The 15,639-nt window shown below is 60.4% G+C and overlaps 1 protein-coding gene across 6 annotated transcripts in view; it reads left to right on the top strand.

Moving 5' to 3' along the window:
• The window catches only part of MBNL1 (muscleblind like splicing regulator 1), a 56,460-nt gene that overhangs the window by 18,224 nt on the left and 22,597 nt on the right, over nt 1–15,639 (top strand). For all 6 annotated transcript variants that reach the window (XM_032193783.1, XM_032193781.1, XM_032193784.1 and 3 more), the window contains exon 2: nt 13,786–13,956. In XM_032193783.1, coding sequence (XP_032049674.1) covers nt 13,888–13,956 — 69 coding nt within the window. In that variant the 5' untranslated portion in view covers nt 13,786–13,887. The remainder of the gene's footprint in view (nt 1–13,785; nt 13,957–15,639) is intronic.

Genomic DNA, 15,639 nt, shown 5'->3' with positions numbered 1-15,639 from the left:
CAGGGCTCGGAGCAGTGCCTGCAGCCCGAGCTGTCTGCCCGGCACGACGGGCCGGGACCAAGGCAGCTGCCTCGGCTTTCAGAGGGGATGCTGGGCACGCTCGTGCTGCTCCGTGGGGAGGTGCTGGCGATGGGAAGGAACCTGCTCCAGGGCTGCTGGGGGGGCTGAGGGAGGTGGGTGCTGCGTGAGGAAGGGGGCGGCTCTCAGGGGAGCGGGGCCGCTTGCCTCTCGGCATGATTGCAGCGAGGCGGAGGGGAGCGCTTCCAGGCTGACCCTGCGTACCCGTAAGGCGGCTGTGGCAATGGGGTGAGTGCTGGCAGGAGGCCCCGGTGCTCGCCTTCCCGGAGGAAATTTTAGAGGTTTCCCGGAGGAAATGTTTAAGGTTAAACAGGGAGGTTTGCATTGCAGGAGCCCAGCAGGTTTCTGGCCATGTGTAGTAACGGTGCTTGGGCTGGGGAGCCGAAGCACCCTCATCGTGCACAGCTGCCTGTGCGGCCCTACAGTGCCCTTAGTGCCCTCCCCTCCATCAGTGGGGTGGCTGCTGGGCAGGTTGGGGGCCTCGGGCTTTGCTGGGAGCTCCGTGCACAGCGGGAGCCTGCGGAGCCGAGGCGAAGGGGAGCGTGGTGGTGGCCAAGGGCTGCGTGCCTGCGTCTGCTGAGCTGGGTGTGCTGAGTGGGGGGGCGAGGGGCTTTAGGGCAGCTGCAGCGTGCTGGCCACAGGGGTGGTTCCACTGGCAGGAAAGTGGGTAGGAAGGTGCTTCCATCTCCGGCTGGAAAAAGGGCAAAGCAAGGGAGAGGAATTAAAGGGAGGCAAGGGAGACAGAGGAAAGGCAGAGCTCAGAGGAAACTGGTGCTGCTGCACAGCCTGACAGGCACTGGGGGAGAGGCGGCTGGGCATGGTGAGCGGGCAGGCGGGGAGGGAAAGGGAGAGTAAAGTGAGACCGAGAAGGGGATACTCAGGGAGCTCGAGACCCAGAAGGGGATATTCAGGGAGCTCGAGACCCAGAAGGGGATATTCAGGGAGCTCGCTGGGCCCAGCAGCACAGGAGGGCTCTCACACGGCCCGAGGACACGTGTTTGGTCTCAGCTCCTGGCAGCTCTTTGCAAGACCGTGTTTGTGGCTGGGGGCAAGCAGGGTTCTGCTGGGGCTGAGGCTGTTTGCTGTAAGGCTCGGAGCTGTGTTGTACCTGGCACTGCACATCCAGACGTGAGGAGCGCGCTGTGCGCTGTCCCTGTACCCACACCCCGTCCCTACAGGTGCACAGCACACGCCCTGTGTTTTGTAGGTGCCTGTGGAAGCAGTGCAGGATGGTGTTGGCTGCCACTGACATGAAGGGCTCCCGAAATGTGGGCAGGGCGATGCCGTCTGTTGTGAGGTGTGTTGGTGTGCGCTGCTGGCCGAGGGGGAAACACCCCTACGGGTACTTCATTGTTGACTTTGTGTGCTCCTCTCCCTTATTAAGTGCAGCGGTTTGAAAAGTGGCTGAGCTTGCCATTAATCTAACTTATTCCACGTGACAATTTTTAAAAATTAATCTCTGTGGTGTAATTATGCTGTCAGAACAACTTGCTCAATTTTCTGCTTTATCCACCACAGATTCCAGAAACTTTCTAGACCCGAAACGCTCCTTTCCCAGCAGTTTTTCCTGCCCGCGTGCAGATGCGTTGCAGTGAAGCCGTTGTCTGTGGTGCCTTCCCCCGGGTTGCTGTGTGTGCAGGTGTTGCCTGCCGAGCCTGGCCTCGCTGCAGATCCCAGCAGCTGCACCCCGCTGCCCGCGGCCGCTCAGGTCTTGTCAGCCCGCTGGGTGTCTGTCGTGCCCCTGGGTCTGTGTAAGAAGGAGCCTTCAGGGTCATTCCTGCGGCTGGAAAGGCCGTCTGCGAATTGAGAAAGTCTGCTTTGTGCTTATACAAATTGAGAACCCATCAGTTGCTAAAAATACCCCGCGTTTAATCTGGGAGCCTTGCTCGGCGCTGCCGGGCGTCCCCGGGCTCTGGGCACAGCTGAAGGGCAGGTGTCCAGCGCTGCGCTGCTGCTCATGGCTCAGGCCTTGCTCCGTTTAAATGACCGCTAATTAAACATTACCAGGTCACTACCGAAGGTTTGTTTGGGTCATCTGAGGAATTACTGTGTTCACCTTGCCCGTAACATCGCTGGAAAATGTTCTTGGCCCCCAGGAGCTGGGAAGTGCCGGGCAGAACGGGGCAGGCAGCAGCACAGGGCCTGGGGCAGGGCCGGGAGGTGTCTGGGGCCTGCTGCAGGGCCGGGGCTGCTGACAGCGCCCAGGGGCATGGCAGGGGCATGACAGGAGCAGGCAGGGTGCCTGCCTCACCGCCTCGCTCCCTGGTCTCGCTGTGTCCCTGGAAGGTTGGGGAGGAGGAGGAGGAGGAGGAGGCCGATGCTTTCACCTCCGTGACTGCTATGGCCTCGCTCGTGCTGCACTTTGGGGAAAATTGGCTTCTCGAGGGAGCCGATGCGCTGGCCTGCTGAATGTTGCTGGTTGTTTCTGTACTTCGGAAGGCTCCCACACATGGAAACATTTTAATTTCCCCACCAGCTACGCGGCTCTCGCTTCAATCGAGAGCAGCTCGAGTCTCCAGGCCGGAGACGTGTTTTTGTGCTCTGCAGATGTTATCTGCTCAGCCTGTTTGCTCTCTCGTGCATAAGGGAGAGGTAATGGAACTGCTGAAATGTCTTAATAACGAACTTAAACTGCCATTAGCCAATGCCACTTCCTCCGGAGACATTGCCAGCCTCAGTCGGGTGCAGCTGAGCCGCAGCAGCGTGGCGCTGGGGGCGGCACTGCCGGCACTGCCCGGTCCTTCACAGCGCCCTGCCGGGGGCTCGGGGCTGCACGGAGCCCCCCCAGCGGCACCCGAACCTCCTCGCACCGTGCCCGTGGGGCAGGCTGCTGCCTCTGCCACCGGCTCTGCCTCTTGGAGCTGTCTGCTCTCGCTGGGGAGCTCTGGGTGAGCGCTGCCGGCTGCTTGTTGCAGGGCGCAGAGCAAGGCTGTGTTTCCTTGCGGGTGTCCGGAACACCCCTCGGTCTGCAGCAGGGATTTTGAAGGGCAGCTGGGCTGGCTGCGCTCTTTGAAGCCGTGTCCCTCCTGTGCAGCCTCTGCCCCTCGCTCTGCCGGTCGCAGTGCACTGGGGGTGCCCGGGCTGGAGCCTCAGCCGTGCTGCTGCGGGCCCGGGACAGTTCTGCTGTCAGTGCCCGTGCTACAGTAAGCAGCTAGAGGGACTTCTGACCACACAGCACTATTTTGGCAGGTTTTGTGACTCTCTAACTTTAGAAAAATAAACCTCGCCGCCTGCATTTTCCACCAATCCATAGCCAGTGGCTGTCACTGGAGCAGTGAGGACGCAGCCAGCCTCAGGTCTGTTCTCGCAAAGCCCGGGCGTGCTGCAGGGCCTTACACACACCAAAAGCACCTTCTGCTGTTTACATCTCTCGTCTTCTCCTCTTACCCAATTGTTGTGTATTTCGTAAGCTTTTCTGAGCTCCCAGTGCCTTTTCCCCCCAGTACTTCCCCTGGAAGAGTTCTGTTTTAAAGCCTTCCCCTCCAGCCGTGGGGTGAGGCTGTTCCCACCTGCCCAGCGCCACCCCCGCTGCGTGGCTGTGCCACAGCCTGGCCCGCTGCAGGGGCTGGGGGGTCCCCGCCTGCTGGGAAGCCTTTGGACACGTTTGCTGGTTAAAATAATCCCGATGTGTCAGCCTGGGTTTGCCCACCACGCTGCTCGCTCGCTACCCGTGCTTGCACCAGGGGGTTCTTTTCTTAAGGACTCGTAACCCCCCGCTCCTCGCGGTGTCTAGGGCGCTGTCACTGCTCCTCCTGCTCTGCCCCGAAAGCTGAACCGTGTGCAGGCAGCTCGCTGCGGGAATTTCTAAACTCTGAACTTGGTTAAGTCTTTTCTTTTCTCTGCTGTTTAACCACGTGCTCGTTATGTCTTTTTCTTCCCTTATTTGCCTACGCCATATAAAACTATCCATCTAGCTTCTCTTCCTTCTGGCTTGCTCCAGTTGCTTTATCTGTTGTCTAATTATTTTAAACTTCCCTTCCCGCTGTGCGTGCAGGCCCCTCTAGATTCTGTAGTAAAATAACCAAATTTGTGTTTTTCTAGCACTGTCCCCTGCTACCGTCTGGTGCTGTTATCCCCTCGGCCGGCTCCCGTGGTCCCTGGGCGCAGGCTCGCTGGGGGTGCCCCGAAGTGAGCGAGCTTCCCGTTACCCCAGGCTGTCGCTGCTCCCCCACACCCGGCTCTCGCTGAGCAACCTTCACTCTCCAGCCGCTTCCTCGGCCGCTGCCCCACGGCTTGCCCCGTGCCCTTGCTGCTGGCAGCCTGTGCGTGGTTCCCCTGCGCTCTGCTGGGCTCAGAGCCTCCAAACCCTGCGCTGACAGAGAGCACCCAGCCCGGGAGAGCTCCCGCAGTTACCCCATGAGTGCGCTGGGAGGAAGCCGCCTCTCGGCCCGCGGCAGGGCAGGTCGGGCTGTCGCTGTGTTAGAGCCGTGCTGGGCCCGCCCGCAGCGTGTGCGGGTGTCATCGTCCCTGGGGACGGGTCCTGCCAGACCCAGTACGCTCGGGCACTGTGCACGCTCAGGGCGAGGTGCATTGGGGTGGGTGTGGGGCTGGGGCTGGGGGCTCGGCAGGGACCCGCCGCAAGCAGGGCAGCGGCACCAAGCCACTGCGGGCACCCAGCGCTGCCCGCGCGTAAAAATAACCCAGCAGAGCTGTAAACAAGCTATTTTTGCCTGGGGGGTGACCACATGTCGGTGACTCACGGCCTCGCCATGCTCGGACACTCGGGGCTTGCCCCGTGCCCCCGGTGCGCACAGTGATGGGGGCCTGGCGGGGCTGCAGGCCTCGGGTACGAGGTGTGGGGCTGGCTGCCTCCTGCTGTGGCCTGGCTGGCACACGGGGATGTGTCCTTTCCCATACAAGTCCCATAATTTATATGGCAGTGAGCAATGCCATAAATGAGGCACTCCTCGTTTTCTGTAGGCCTTTTCCCTACCCAATTCCAGAGATTCTCATTGACAAGAGAGGGCAAGGCTTCCAGGAGCCACAGCTGCCTGTCCCAGAGCTGCATTTTAGCTTACCTTCCCCCCACTCCACGTGCTCAGACAAACCACCTGCACTGCGCCTGGCTGGAGCAGAGCCCCTCTGTGCCGCGTCCATCGCCGAGCACTCGGGGTCGTGCGGCTGCACGCAGCTACCGCGGCTGGCGGGGCCCAGCGGGGGGCTGAGCAGCTGCGGGTTGGAGGGAAGCGCTGCTGCTTGCCGCGGGGGTGGCCGTGCCAGGCCCCTCGCCGCCCGCAGCCAGGCCAGGAGCTGCCCCGTGCTTTGGCTGGCGCTGGAGGAGCTGCCCCCCGCCTGCCCTGGCTTGTGCGGTTGCTGCGGCCCCCGTTGCAGCTCCCCGCGTGGCAAACGGGCGGACCCCAAGCGTGCCCATCTCCTGCACCTGAGCCAGAGCAAGAGGAAGGCGCCCGCGCTCTGCCGGAGGTAAGGACCGGGGCGGCGGGTGGGTGCTGGAGGTGAGGATGTGACGGGCGCTGCCCTGGGGCCGCTGGCAGGGCAGGTGGGGCAGCGGGAGCCCCGCGGAGCGCCCTGTGGGCAGCCAGCCCTGAGATTGAGGATGCGGGGAGCTGCGGGGCCGTGCTCGGCTGTGTGCTGCCTGCGGGGGGTCAGGGCATGGTGCCTTTGGTGGGGGCGAGCCGTGGGGCCCAGCTCCCTGCCGTGGGGGTGCCGGGCAGGGCGAGGGCGGAGGGAGGAGACCGGGCGGAGGCTCCCTGCTGCCTCTCGGGGATGTGGCGCTGGGGCAGGACAGGGCTGGCCCAGGGGGTGCTGCGGGGCTGTGGCCGTGGCAGGACACACGGGGTGATCCCGTTAACCACCACTGCCAGACAGGTCGCTGCCCACGTTGCAGGGCTGCAGGAGTGGAGCTGGTGGCCTCGGCACTGCGGGGGCAGAGCCTGAGCCCCGTGCACCCTCCTGTTCTCGCCTTCGCCTTCAAAGCCTTCTGTCTCCCTGGTGGGTCCCTCTCCTTTCCTCTCATCTGCGTTCCTCCTGGTGTGCTCCCCGCGGTGCTTTTCCTCCTTGCTCCCGTCTTACCTACCTAAACCAGCCGTTTCTCTTTCCTTTTCATTCCTTGCCCCCTTTCCATAACACCGCTGCTTTTGACCAGAGCTTTGCTGTGGGCTCGTGGTCGCTCTCCCCGTTCCTGTCGCGAGGGCACCTCTTGGGCACGTTCCCTGGGGCATTTTGTAGGGCTGGGCTCCAGGCCCCCCAGCAGCAGGACTTACCGCCTGTCCCTCGCAGCTCACATTTCAGGTGTGCTCTCTTTTTTCCAGCCAGCCCTCTGCTGTCCGAACGCCTCCCTTCCTTTCACACACAATAGCTCTGCCAGGGGAGCGAGCGAGAAGCCCGGCTGCTTTGGTGCTGCGGCCGGGCGGTGGCCCCATGTGCCAGCCCCCCCAGCACCGTGCAGGACGTTGCCCCCGCCGCCTGCAGCATCGCCCTGCGTTTGCTGTGTCCTGGGGCTGCCTTCCCCAGGGGCCTGCTGCTGGTGGCACAGGAGCTCGCAGCGCTGCAGCAGGGGGAGAGGCTCACGCAGGTACCTTCAAATGTCTGCTCCGTGAGGAGCAAGGGAAGGTGCCTGACTTTGCCTGCCTTACGCTGTGGTAGGTGCTAACCGCGTTTATTTTCAACCTGAGGAGCTCTGTGAGAGGTGTGTCTCACAGCCAGCCCCCCCTCGCTTTTTCTTGACGTGCCCTGACTGCTGCTTTACCTAAAACTCACTGCTGTGTGTGATTTGTGGTGCCCAGGGCAGCTCTGGCAGGATTGCACTGGGAGGTGGGGGCGAGGCGTGCTGAGGGGCTGCGGGTGCTGGCCGGCTCCGGGGCGCTGCAGCGAGCAGGGACTGCGGCACCGCGGGGCTGAAGGGCTGCGAGGATGCTCCTGGAGCTCTCGGAGGGATCGTGGCGGTGAGCCTGCCTGGGGAAGGCAGCGTCTCAGAGCACTGCTCAGTGGGACGCACTGAAAATAATTTCCCTGGGCTTTGGTATCGATTCGCAGAGAGCTCACATCTGAGTGACTGCCCTTGAGTTCAGGGGAACGTTTTAAGTACCTGAAGGTACTTTCCCTATCGATACCGAGGAGCTCAGGCCCTGGCCGGTGTCACACGCTGTCCTTCCCCAGCCCGGCTTCTCGCCCCCATCCAGCAGGGCGGAGGCAGCGTGCTGCTGCCTGCCTGGCAGGGCCCGAGCGGGGCAGGCTGTGGGGAGATCTGGTGGCTCTGCATTTTTGTCAGCGCTGAATTTAGCTGCCGCATGTTTTCCTCACGAGGCATTTCGTGATGCCGAGAAGTGCTGGCGCCGAAGGAGCTCGGCCACCACCAAACGGGCCGAGGCCAGGCTGCGGTCACCGTGCCCCTCGGCTCCTGCGCACAGGGAGAGCGGCTGCTCCTCCCTCGGCTGCCTCGGCAGTGGTGGGAGAGGGCCTCGGATCCTGAGCACAAGTTTCCAATATTTGACTGGAGCATCAGACAGTTCTTCATCGGAGCTGCCAGATGCCAAAATCAGCTGCAAGCTGCCTGTACCCAGCGGGATCCTTGCCAGACGAGGGAGTCCAGCAGGGTTGATGCAGATAAGTCTTGCCAAGCGCTGAGTATCTCCTCCAAGGCTCTGAAGGCCTGCATCTTCCCCAGGCCCCGGCTGGATCTGGGGCCGGCCGCACCCACAGAGCTCAGCTCTCCTTCGGTCGGTCCAAGGTCAGTGCTGTCCCTTGTCTGGAAGTGCCCAAATGCAGCAGGAGCTCAGGAGGTGCAGGTTGGGTCCAGCCTCCAGCTGACCCCTGGCACAGCCGCCCGCATCCACCTTGGACGGCTCGGGGCAGGGGCACACAGCAATGGGGCGGCCGGTGCCAATGCGGACACGGACCTGGCCAGGCACCTCTCACACCTGAATTTGCTTGAAAGAGATTTTGCTGGGAGCAGCAACTGAAGGCCCAGAGGCGCAGGAGCAGGGCAGAGACAGAGGTGGTGCTGGGGTCGGGGTGCTGGGCTGGCCGCGGGGCAGGCCGCAGGGGAAGGCTGCACCTGGGCTCCCCACTTCATGCACAAAACGCAGACCCGGGGAGTTTCATCTCACTTGTGCAGAGCTAACTGATATTTTGAAATTAGTAATTTTCCATTTTTCAATTGGCATTTGCCATTTACTTTTAGTTTAACAAAGTGCTATATTGACGGCTGTTTCCCTCCCCGATACGGTTGGGTAATTTGGGATATAATTTCAGAAAGGTTTCAGTCCATCCAAGCTCGTTATTTTTCAATCAGTAAACTATTTGCTTGACAAACTTATTCCATTTGTATTTAAAATAGTCTGGATGCTGTGCTGATAAGAGGAGGGAAAAGCACTACAAAGGGGACAGCAAGGTTTGAAATACTCAGTCTGCAAGGCAGAAGAGGAGAGGATCTCAGGCTTGTGGTGCAGGCCACGTCCCTGACGCCCTGTGGGTGCGGTGGCATCCTCGGGCCGTGCTCCCAGCTGCGTGGGGTGGGGGACGCGGCTGCAGGTCTCAGCCCGCGCTGGCACCGCTCTGCAGTAGGGACAGACAGAGCTCCTGTCCGTCCCTGACCTTCAGCTGTGGCGAGGGGCGGTGGGTGTGCAGTGTGAGCACGGGGCCCGATTTATTGCCGTGCCGTTGGTTTTGCTGTTACTCAGCAGTGACCGTACGGTGAGCGGCACAGGGGCCGTGCGGCGCTGCTGTGCTGAGCGGCCGCCAGGCAGAGAGGGCACTGCAGTCTGCGTCCTCGTCTCACCCGGCCCACGTCCCTGCAGCACGGCGGGGGCTCGGAGGCTGCCGGCTGCCCCCTGCATGCACCAGGCTCGCCCCAGCAGGGCCCAGTGCGTGCGGGAGAGCTGAAATGCTGCTCTGTGCATGGGAGAGCTCCCCTGGCTGCCCCTGTGCGCTCCTGAAATCACAAAAGCAAGGCTTTATTTTTAAACAATGGCAATTCTGCTTTAAATACAGCGTCCGTAATGGAGAGTGCTCCTGCATGTTTCCTCGGGGGTGAGGATGCAAATTGCCCAGTTCAGGTCTCCATCTACCACCTCCTGGCTTTTACCAGGCAGAGGAGCCTTTTAAAATATCAGGGCACTGCAAAAACAAATGGAAAAGGTTGCGTCTATTTGTTTAGTCCTACCTATTCATGTATTACTTCATTCCCTTAACAGCCAGGGTTGCTTTCTGGTATGGCACATGCCCACAAGTCCGAGGGAACATGAGGTGTGCAGGCAGCAGCAGCGATCCCGCTGGAGCTGGCGGGGCAGGACCTGCCCTGCACACCCGGGCAGTGAGCTGGGACAGAGTTGTCCATCACCTGCTGAGGGCTTCACACCCTGCTCTCCCAAGACAGAAGGCAATTTTTAAGTATACCGACTCTGCAAAGAGTGTGTGGTAACGTTCCTTGTGTCGCCCCTCTTGTGGCATTCCCTTTTCAAGTCCAGCTGAGATAACCCGAAGCGTTCCCGAAGCTGTGCTGAGCGAGGGCTGCGTGCTGCCCCTTTGGACGTGGGGCTTGACAACTCGCCCGCTTCCTGCCCTGTAACAGCGGCACAGCTGGGAAGCCTGGCGGGACTGCTCGGTGCTGCAGCACATCCCCGCGCCGTGCCAGGGCAACCCGCCGGGCCTGCCGCTTACCTGGGAACTGCCCGGCTCCTGCGGGGAGCAGCTGGGGGGCCGCGGGGCTGCTCCTGGGCTGAGGCACTGGCAGGGACACGAGGAGCTGTGAACAGGGATGTGGACGGACGGACTCCCGCGTGCCTGCAGCTGCGTGTCGTGCGCGGCCGCCTGGCGCTGCGTGGAGCCGCGGCGCTGAGCAGCTTGCTGCTCCTGGCAGAGAGTCACTCCTGTTACCCCTAGAGCGTCGGTTATTACATGCCTGAGTAAGGATCATGCGGATTACCAGATTGCTGTAAAAGGATTTGATGGCTTTAGGAGTTCAGGGAGAGGCTTTCTGGGAGCCTGCCCAGCAGCGTCCCGTGCCCCCCGTGCCCCTCGTGCTCGCTGTGTGGGGCCGTGCGCCTGGGGTGTGGTGAGGCCGGGGGATGTGGGGTCTGGGGCTGCCCCATGCTGTGTGGGGACACTGCAGGTGGCCCTGTCCCGGGGCTGGGGTGGGCTCGCTCCTCGGCTTCTTTAAGGCTGCTGAGTTTCAGGACAGTAAGACAGATCCTCGGCCTGGCTTCCTGTACAAACACGATCAGCACGGGTGATAAGTGAGGAGGATTTGAGATTCTTATCCATGAGGCGCACACTTGAGGCTGTCATCACGTGGCCACCTCAGTGTGTTTTATGGCTGTGCTGGATCTGAGAAGATGCGCAGAGGTGATTAAAAAATAGAGAACTGGTAGCTGAATCCATTAAATTCTTGTACCCGAGATTTCTTCCTGCCACAGCAAAGCGAGACAGGATGTCACCACACGGGCAGTGCCGTCAGCTGGGGCTCTTCCTGCGCCACCCGAGGGCAAAGCCAGCGTTTATGGGGCCGGGTGGCATCGCCTGAAGCACACCGCATGGGGACCCACGGGTTTGGGTTTGCTGCTGCAGGAGCTCAGCGGGGGCACTGCCGAGGGCCCTTCTGTGCTGGAGTCGCAGCGCACTGGGTGCCTTGTGGCGCCAGGCTCGGAGAGACTCGTGTTGTTGCTGGTCCTGCGGCGCTGATTTTGGCACGGACCTCCCAGCGTGACCCGGAGCAGCACAGCAAGGCCTCTTCCTCCTGCTTTTCCTTTCTGCAACAACAGCCATAAAGCCGCAGAAAGAAACAGGCGACAAAGCAATTGTTGGGAGGTGTTTGGCAATAGCCCCAGGCTCAGCCGAGCGCACCAGCCCAGCTCGCTGCGGTTCCCGTCCCGCAGCACGGCACCGTGCTCAGTGCAGGAACAGGGCCTGCTGTGCTGTGCTGGCTGCGTGTCGTGTCGTGTCGTGTTGTTGTTTGTTTGTTTGTTTGTCATGTTAGACATTGGAATCGCTTGCAGAAACAGAGCCGTGCAGCCGGGTTCCATCTCTGCCAGCAGGGCACGAGGCACTGACTGTCCCATCTCGGCACGTGCCGCCTGCTAAAGCTCCGGAGCTGCTCGGTGTCCCTGAGGTGTGCCCGTGCTAGCGAGGAGCAGACGGTAACGCCCCGTGGGGTGGCTCCAGGAGCAGCCGAGGGCAGTAATGCCCCTGGTGATCTGTGCGCAGTGAAAGCCCCGCTGTGCACAGGGCTGTGGAGCAGCAGGGCTGGGCACGGTCCTGTTTTGAGGTGCTGAGTCAGGCTGCGGGCTGCAGGTCCCCCATGTGCCATTCCACAGCATGCTCTGCTCGTGCTCTGACGGAGGGATCCTCGGGACGGTTCGTGCTGTGTGGAGCCAGAAGTGGCCATCGCCAGCACACCCTGGCTGTGCCCCGGAGCTGTGTGGGAGCAGCCCAGTCCGTGCCGTCTCCTCGTCGGGCAGGGGTGTGAATGGTTTGGAAGGCTCTGGCTGAGGTGTGGCCGTGGGTCGCTGTCTGGTTCGGGGTAAGCTCAGCCACTGACTCACTGGGGCTGGAATCTGTATCCGTCGGGTCGGGTCGGTGGAGCCCTCCCAGTAACTCTTTGCTTGATATTTCCGAAACTTCTCCGACCGTGTGCTCGCTGGGCCGGAGCACAGCTACTGCCACAAAGCAGGCACGAGCCGTGTGTTTTAAAAAGCAAAACCCAGCCGGTGTCTGAATGTGTTCCTGCGTGACTCGAGTGCATCCGCACAGGCACTTCCATCACTTACGGGCAGGGGCTGGGCTTTCCGTAACCACCGCCCTCCTGCTTGGGGTGTGGTGGCTGAGCTCTGCTGGCAGGAGGAACTGATGCTCCCTAAAAGAGAGCCGTGTTTGTGTCGTCACAAACCCTGAACCTGCGGCAGCTCTGCAGTGAGATTGCTGCTGCTTTGCTGTGTTCAGGCAATAACAGCCTGAGCAGCTCCGCAGGGCTCCCTGGGGTGCGGGGGCTCCTGGTGCCGGCACTGCCGCTGGCCATCGCGGCACCCCGCACGGTGCTGCCGCGGGGCCCTGCCGCTGAGCGACAGCTCTTAATTGGAGAATTAATTTGGCTCCAGGCCCTGGCTGAGCAGCAGCGCGTGGCACAAATCCTCCCGGCGGGAGCACGTGGAGGCCACGTGGAGCTCCCGGTGCGGGTGTCCCCGTGCCCGCAGCCCCGCCTGGCATCAGCACCGCCGGCAGGGTGGGAGCAGGAGCTCCTGCACGTCTGCAGGGGGCTTTGATGGTACGGGGCCAGCGGCCTTGTGAGCGCCATGCAGCCCCCCAGCCCGCTTTCTGTGAGCAGTAGTCCTTGTGTCAACAGCGGCAGAGCACGGCAGCGAGCGCTGTGTATCGCGGGCCGTGCTGCTCAGTTACAGAAGCAGCCCAAACAAACAGCCCCAGCGGCTGCCTCGCGCCCTGCTCAGAGCAGCTGCGTTTCTGGGGCTTGTCCGTGCCCATGTGGTGACCTCGGGTGTGCGGGGCTGTTGGTGTTACCCAGCTCTGGCAGAGCAGAGGGAAGCTCCTGCGGCATCGCAGAGCTCGGCGCGGCCCAGACAGGTGCTTGGGGCCACGCTGGGTGCGCAGGGCCGAGGGCTTGCTGCTTTCGCTCTCCCTGGGCTTCCTGCCCGAGGGCTGCTGAGCCCATAGCCAGAGACAAGCAGCGTGTGAGGGCAGCCGCGCTCCCTGCCCCAAGCTCGCCTTCCTGCTCCCCCTGCCCTGCTCCCCCTGCCCTTAGCGTGCTGTCGGCACGGGGCGGCACGGGGCGGCCTAAAGCCCACCACTAAGTAAGAGCTGAGTTCGGCTGCATTCCTGGGTCAGGCCGGGAACTGCTTCTCTGAGTCAGGCAACACGTGGTGTAGCTCCTTGTGGCGCACTTAGCAGTCATTAATCCCGATTTCTACGCTGTGCTAATGTAAGATAATCATCTTCCAGGCAACCAGTAAATTGTAATTTGGCCTCACGTTCGTTAGTGGTACCAATAATTAGTGCGGGTTTTCGTATCAGAGGAAGAGTTGACACGAACAGAGCAGCGCCGGGCTCTGCCTACACAGCGGTGCCACCAGGGCTGTGCCACCTGCGTGCCCAGCTGAAAATCCTGGCAGAGCTGTGTGTGCTGGTCTTTAGTCGGGGTTCTATCAGCCCGACATCAGCACGCTGCCCGGGGAAGTGAGCTCTGAGCAATGGGGCTGCCAGCAGGGAGGTGGGCAGCACGGAGCCGTCTGTGCTGGCCATCGGGGGCAGAAACGGGCGCACAGAGCAGGTTGCTGGACCTTGGGGCAAGAAGACATCTCAACTTTCTGAGCAAAGCTGCAGGAGAAGGTCAAACTGTATGGAATTAATTTGGTTCCCGATAAAGATGGTTCCTTGCTCAAAGTACAGCTGTCTTCTGCGTTGTCATTGCTCCTGGTTGGATTTATTTCAAAGGTGAATGAATAAAGGGGAAGGGTTGTAATTTAAGGGACCTGTTTTTTCCCCTCCTGGTGGGGGCACTTCGGGCTCTGGGGCCTCCTTGTTCCTTTAGGGCTGTATTGCAGAAATGTGTAGTTTGGAAATATGAAGCAAGGAGCTGGTACCAGAGCTGTGCAGCTGCTCCCATCGGTACGTGATCATTTCAGGAGGGAGCTGGAGCCTCACCCAGGCCCTGCAGAGCTTGCTGGGTTTGGTTGGGCCAGACAGAACAAAAAAGATTTGCCTTTAACTGCCTGAGCCAATTATGTTCATTCTCTTCCTCAGGGTCGATGTTCAAGGGAAAACTGCAAATACCTTCACCCACCACCACACTTAAAAACGCAGCTGGAGATAAATGGACGCAATAACCTGATTCAGCAGAAGAACATGGCCATGCTGGCCCAGCAGATGCAGCTTGCCAATGCCATGATGCCTGGAGCCCCCTTGCAGCCTGTGGTACGTGCGCTTTGGGGCTTGGGTTGGTGACCACGAGCTGGTGCAGGCTGAAGGGAGTTAGCGGGTGCGGGTGGCTGTAAGAGCCCACAAAAGTTGGTAACTGGTGGAGAAATCAAACAGTGAGAGGCTGGTCTGTCTGTGTACTGCTTCATTCTGCCTCGCCTCAATCAACGTTGCTTCATGTTTTGTTGAATTAATTCATCTGTAACGTCTCTCCTAATTTTGAGAAAGTGAGCGATCTGTGTGGCAGTTCAGTAAACAGACGTTTCCTTTGCAATTTCTTGTGCTCGAGGAAATTCCTGGGTTTGAGAAGATTCCCACTGGATGTTTTCCATTCATTCAGGGGAACCTTCTCAGAGTTACTTGCTGGACTGGACTTGGGTTTTTACAGCCCGTTGTAAGCAGAGAGCAAAGCTTGCCCCGCGCTGCGCGGCGTGTGCTGGGCCGCTGTGTGCCACCGGCAGATCGGGCTGGGCAGGGGGAGCAGCGCCTGCTGATAACCACACTGCCTAGAAGAGGCAAAGGAGGGGAAAAGGGCTATCAGCAACCTCTCATCTGGCCGCAGGGCAGTGTAATCACGTAGTGCACCACACGTGTTCCTCTCCGGTACGCGTGCGCAGTGCCGGGTTTGACGCCAGCGCAGGGATGGGGCTCGGTCTGCGGTGACCGTGGTGGGCGCCCGCCAGCCAGACACACTGCAGAGCAGAACGCCCTGCGCTCGTTCTCTGACACAGTCCAGAGAGGTCGCTGGAGCTAACCTGTGGGTAAAGGTGGCCCAGCAAGCTTTGGCCACACCCTTGTAGCTCAGACACTGTAGGGTACCGAATAACGCACCGGGGAGGCTGGCGCATTCTGTGTAAAAGGTCACACAGCGCTTCCCCTGCTGAAGCTCTGCCTTCTGACGGGTAAAACGGCAGCACGGGAAAAGGGAGCTGGGAAATACATTATATTGATATCTGCCTTAGCACTTCCCTGGCAGTTCCTTGGTTCCTTACTGGAGAAGTTAGGACTTGGCGAGTTGCATCTACCTGCAGACACCTTGCAGGAGGGAACGTGCTCCGTTAGGCGAGCTCTTCAGCACTGCTTCATTTGTGACAGGTTGTACTCAGAGTAAATGCTTAGGAAAAATGAGCAGAGCAGAAACGGCCCTTGTATTTGTGCTAAATTGTGACTTGGCCCCGTGTTTTGGGGGTCTACCAAATTGCAGTAAGTATCCTGTAGCCCATCTGATTTAGGTAATGCAGACTTACTCTTCCATAGGGCTTTAGGCCTCGTCTGGTTCAAGAAGTGGTGTATGTGGGGGAGAAAAGCAGAAATGTTGTGGAGGGATCTTCGCAGTGACTTGTTGGCATCAGTTACCAGCATGAGAAGAGAGGGTGTGTTGTTTTCTCCTTTTGGCCATCTTTTTGTTAAACAAAATTTCATGCAGCACCGAAGGAAGGAAGTGAGCTAAGGCGGCGTCAGCGCGTGAGCTGCGGGTGCGGTGGCACCGTGCTGCTGCCCCTGCTCGCTGCCTCCTGATCAGAAACCACGCGGGGTGTGTGTGCGGCCAGGCAGCTCAGACGCAGGCTGTACTTTACGTGCCTTAACTTCAGAGCAACCTCAAAGTGATTTTTCAATTTCTAAACAGACGTGTACACACGCCGCAATTTTATTTTATTTCCTGGTTTGAGGACAGCGATG

The sequence above is a fragment of the Aythya fuligula genome, chromosome 9 (assembly GCF_009819795.1).
Source record: "Aythya fuligula isolate bAytFul2 chromosome 9, bAytFul2.pri, whole genome shotgun sequence".
Lineage (NCBI taxonomy): Eukaryota > Metazoa > Chordata > Aves > Anseriformes > Anatidae > Aythya > Aythya fuligula.
The sequence above is the reverse complement of the archived record's forward strand: the minus strand, read 5'-3'. Positions and strand labels throughout refer to the sequence as shown.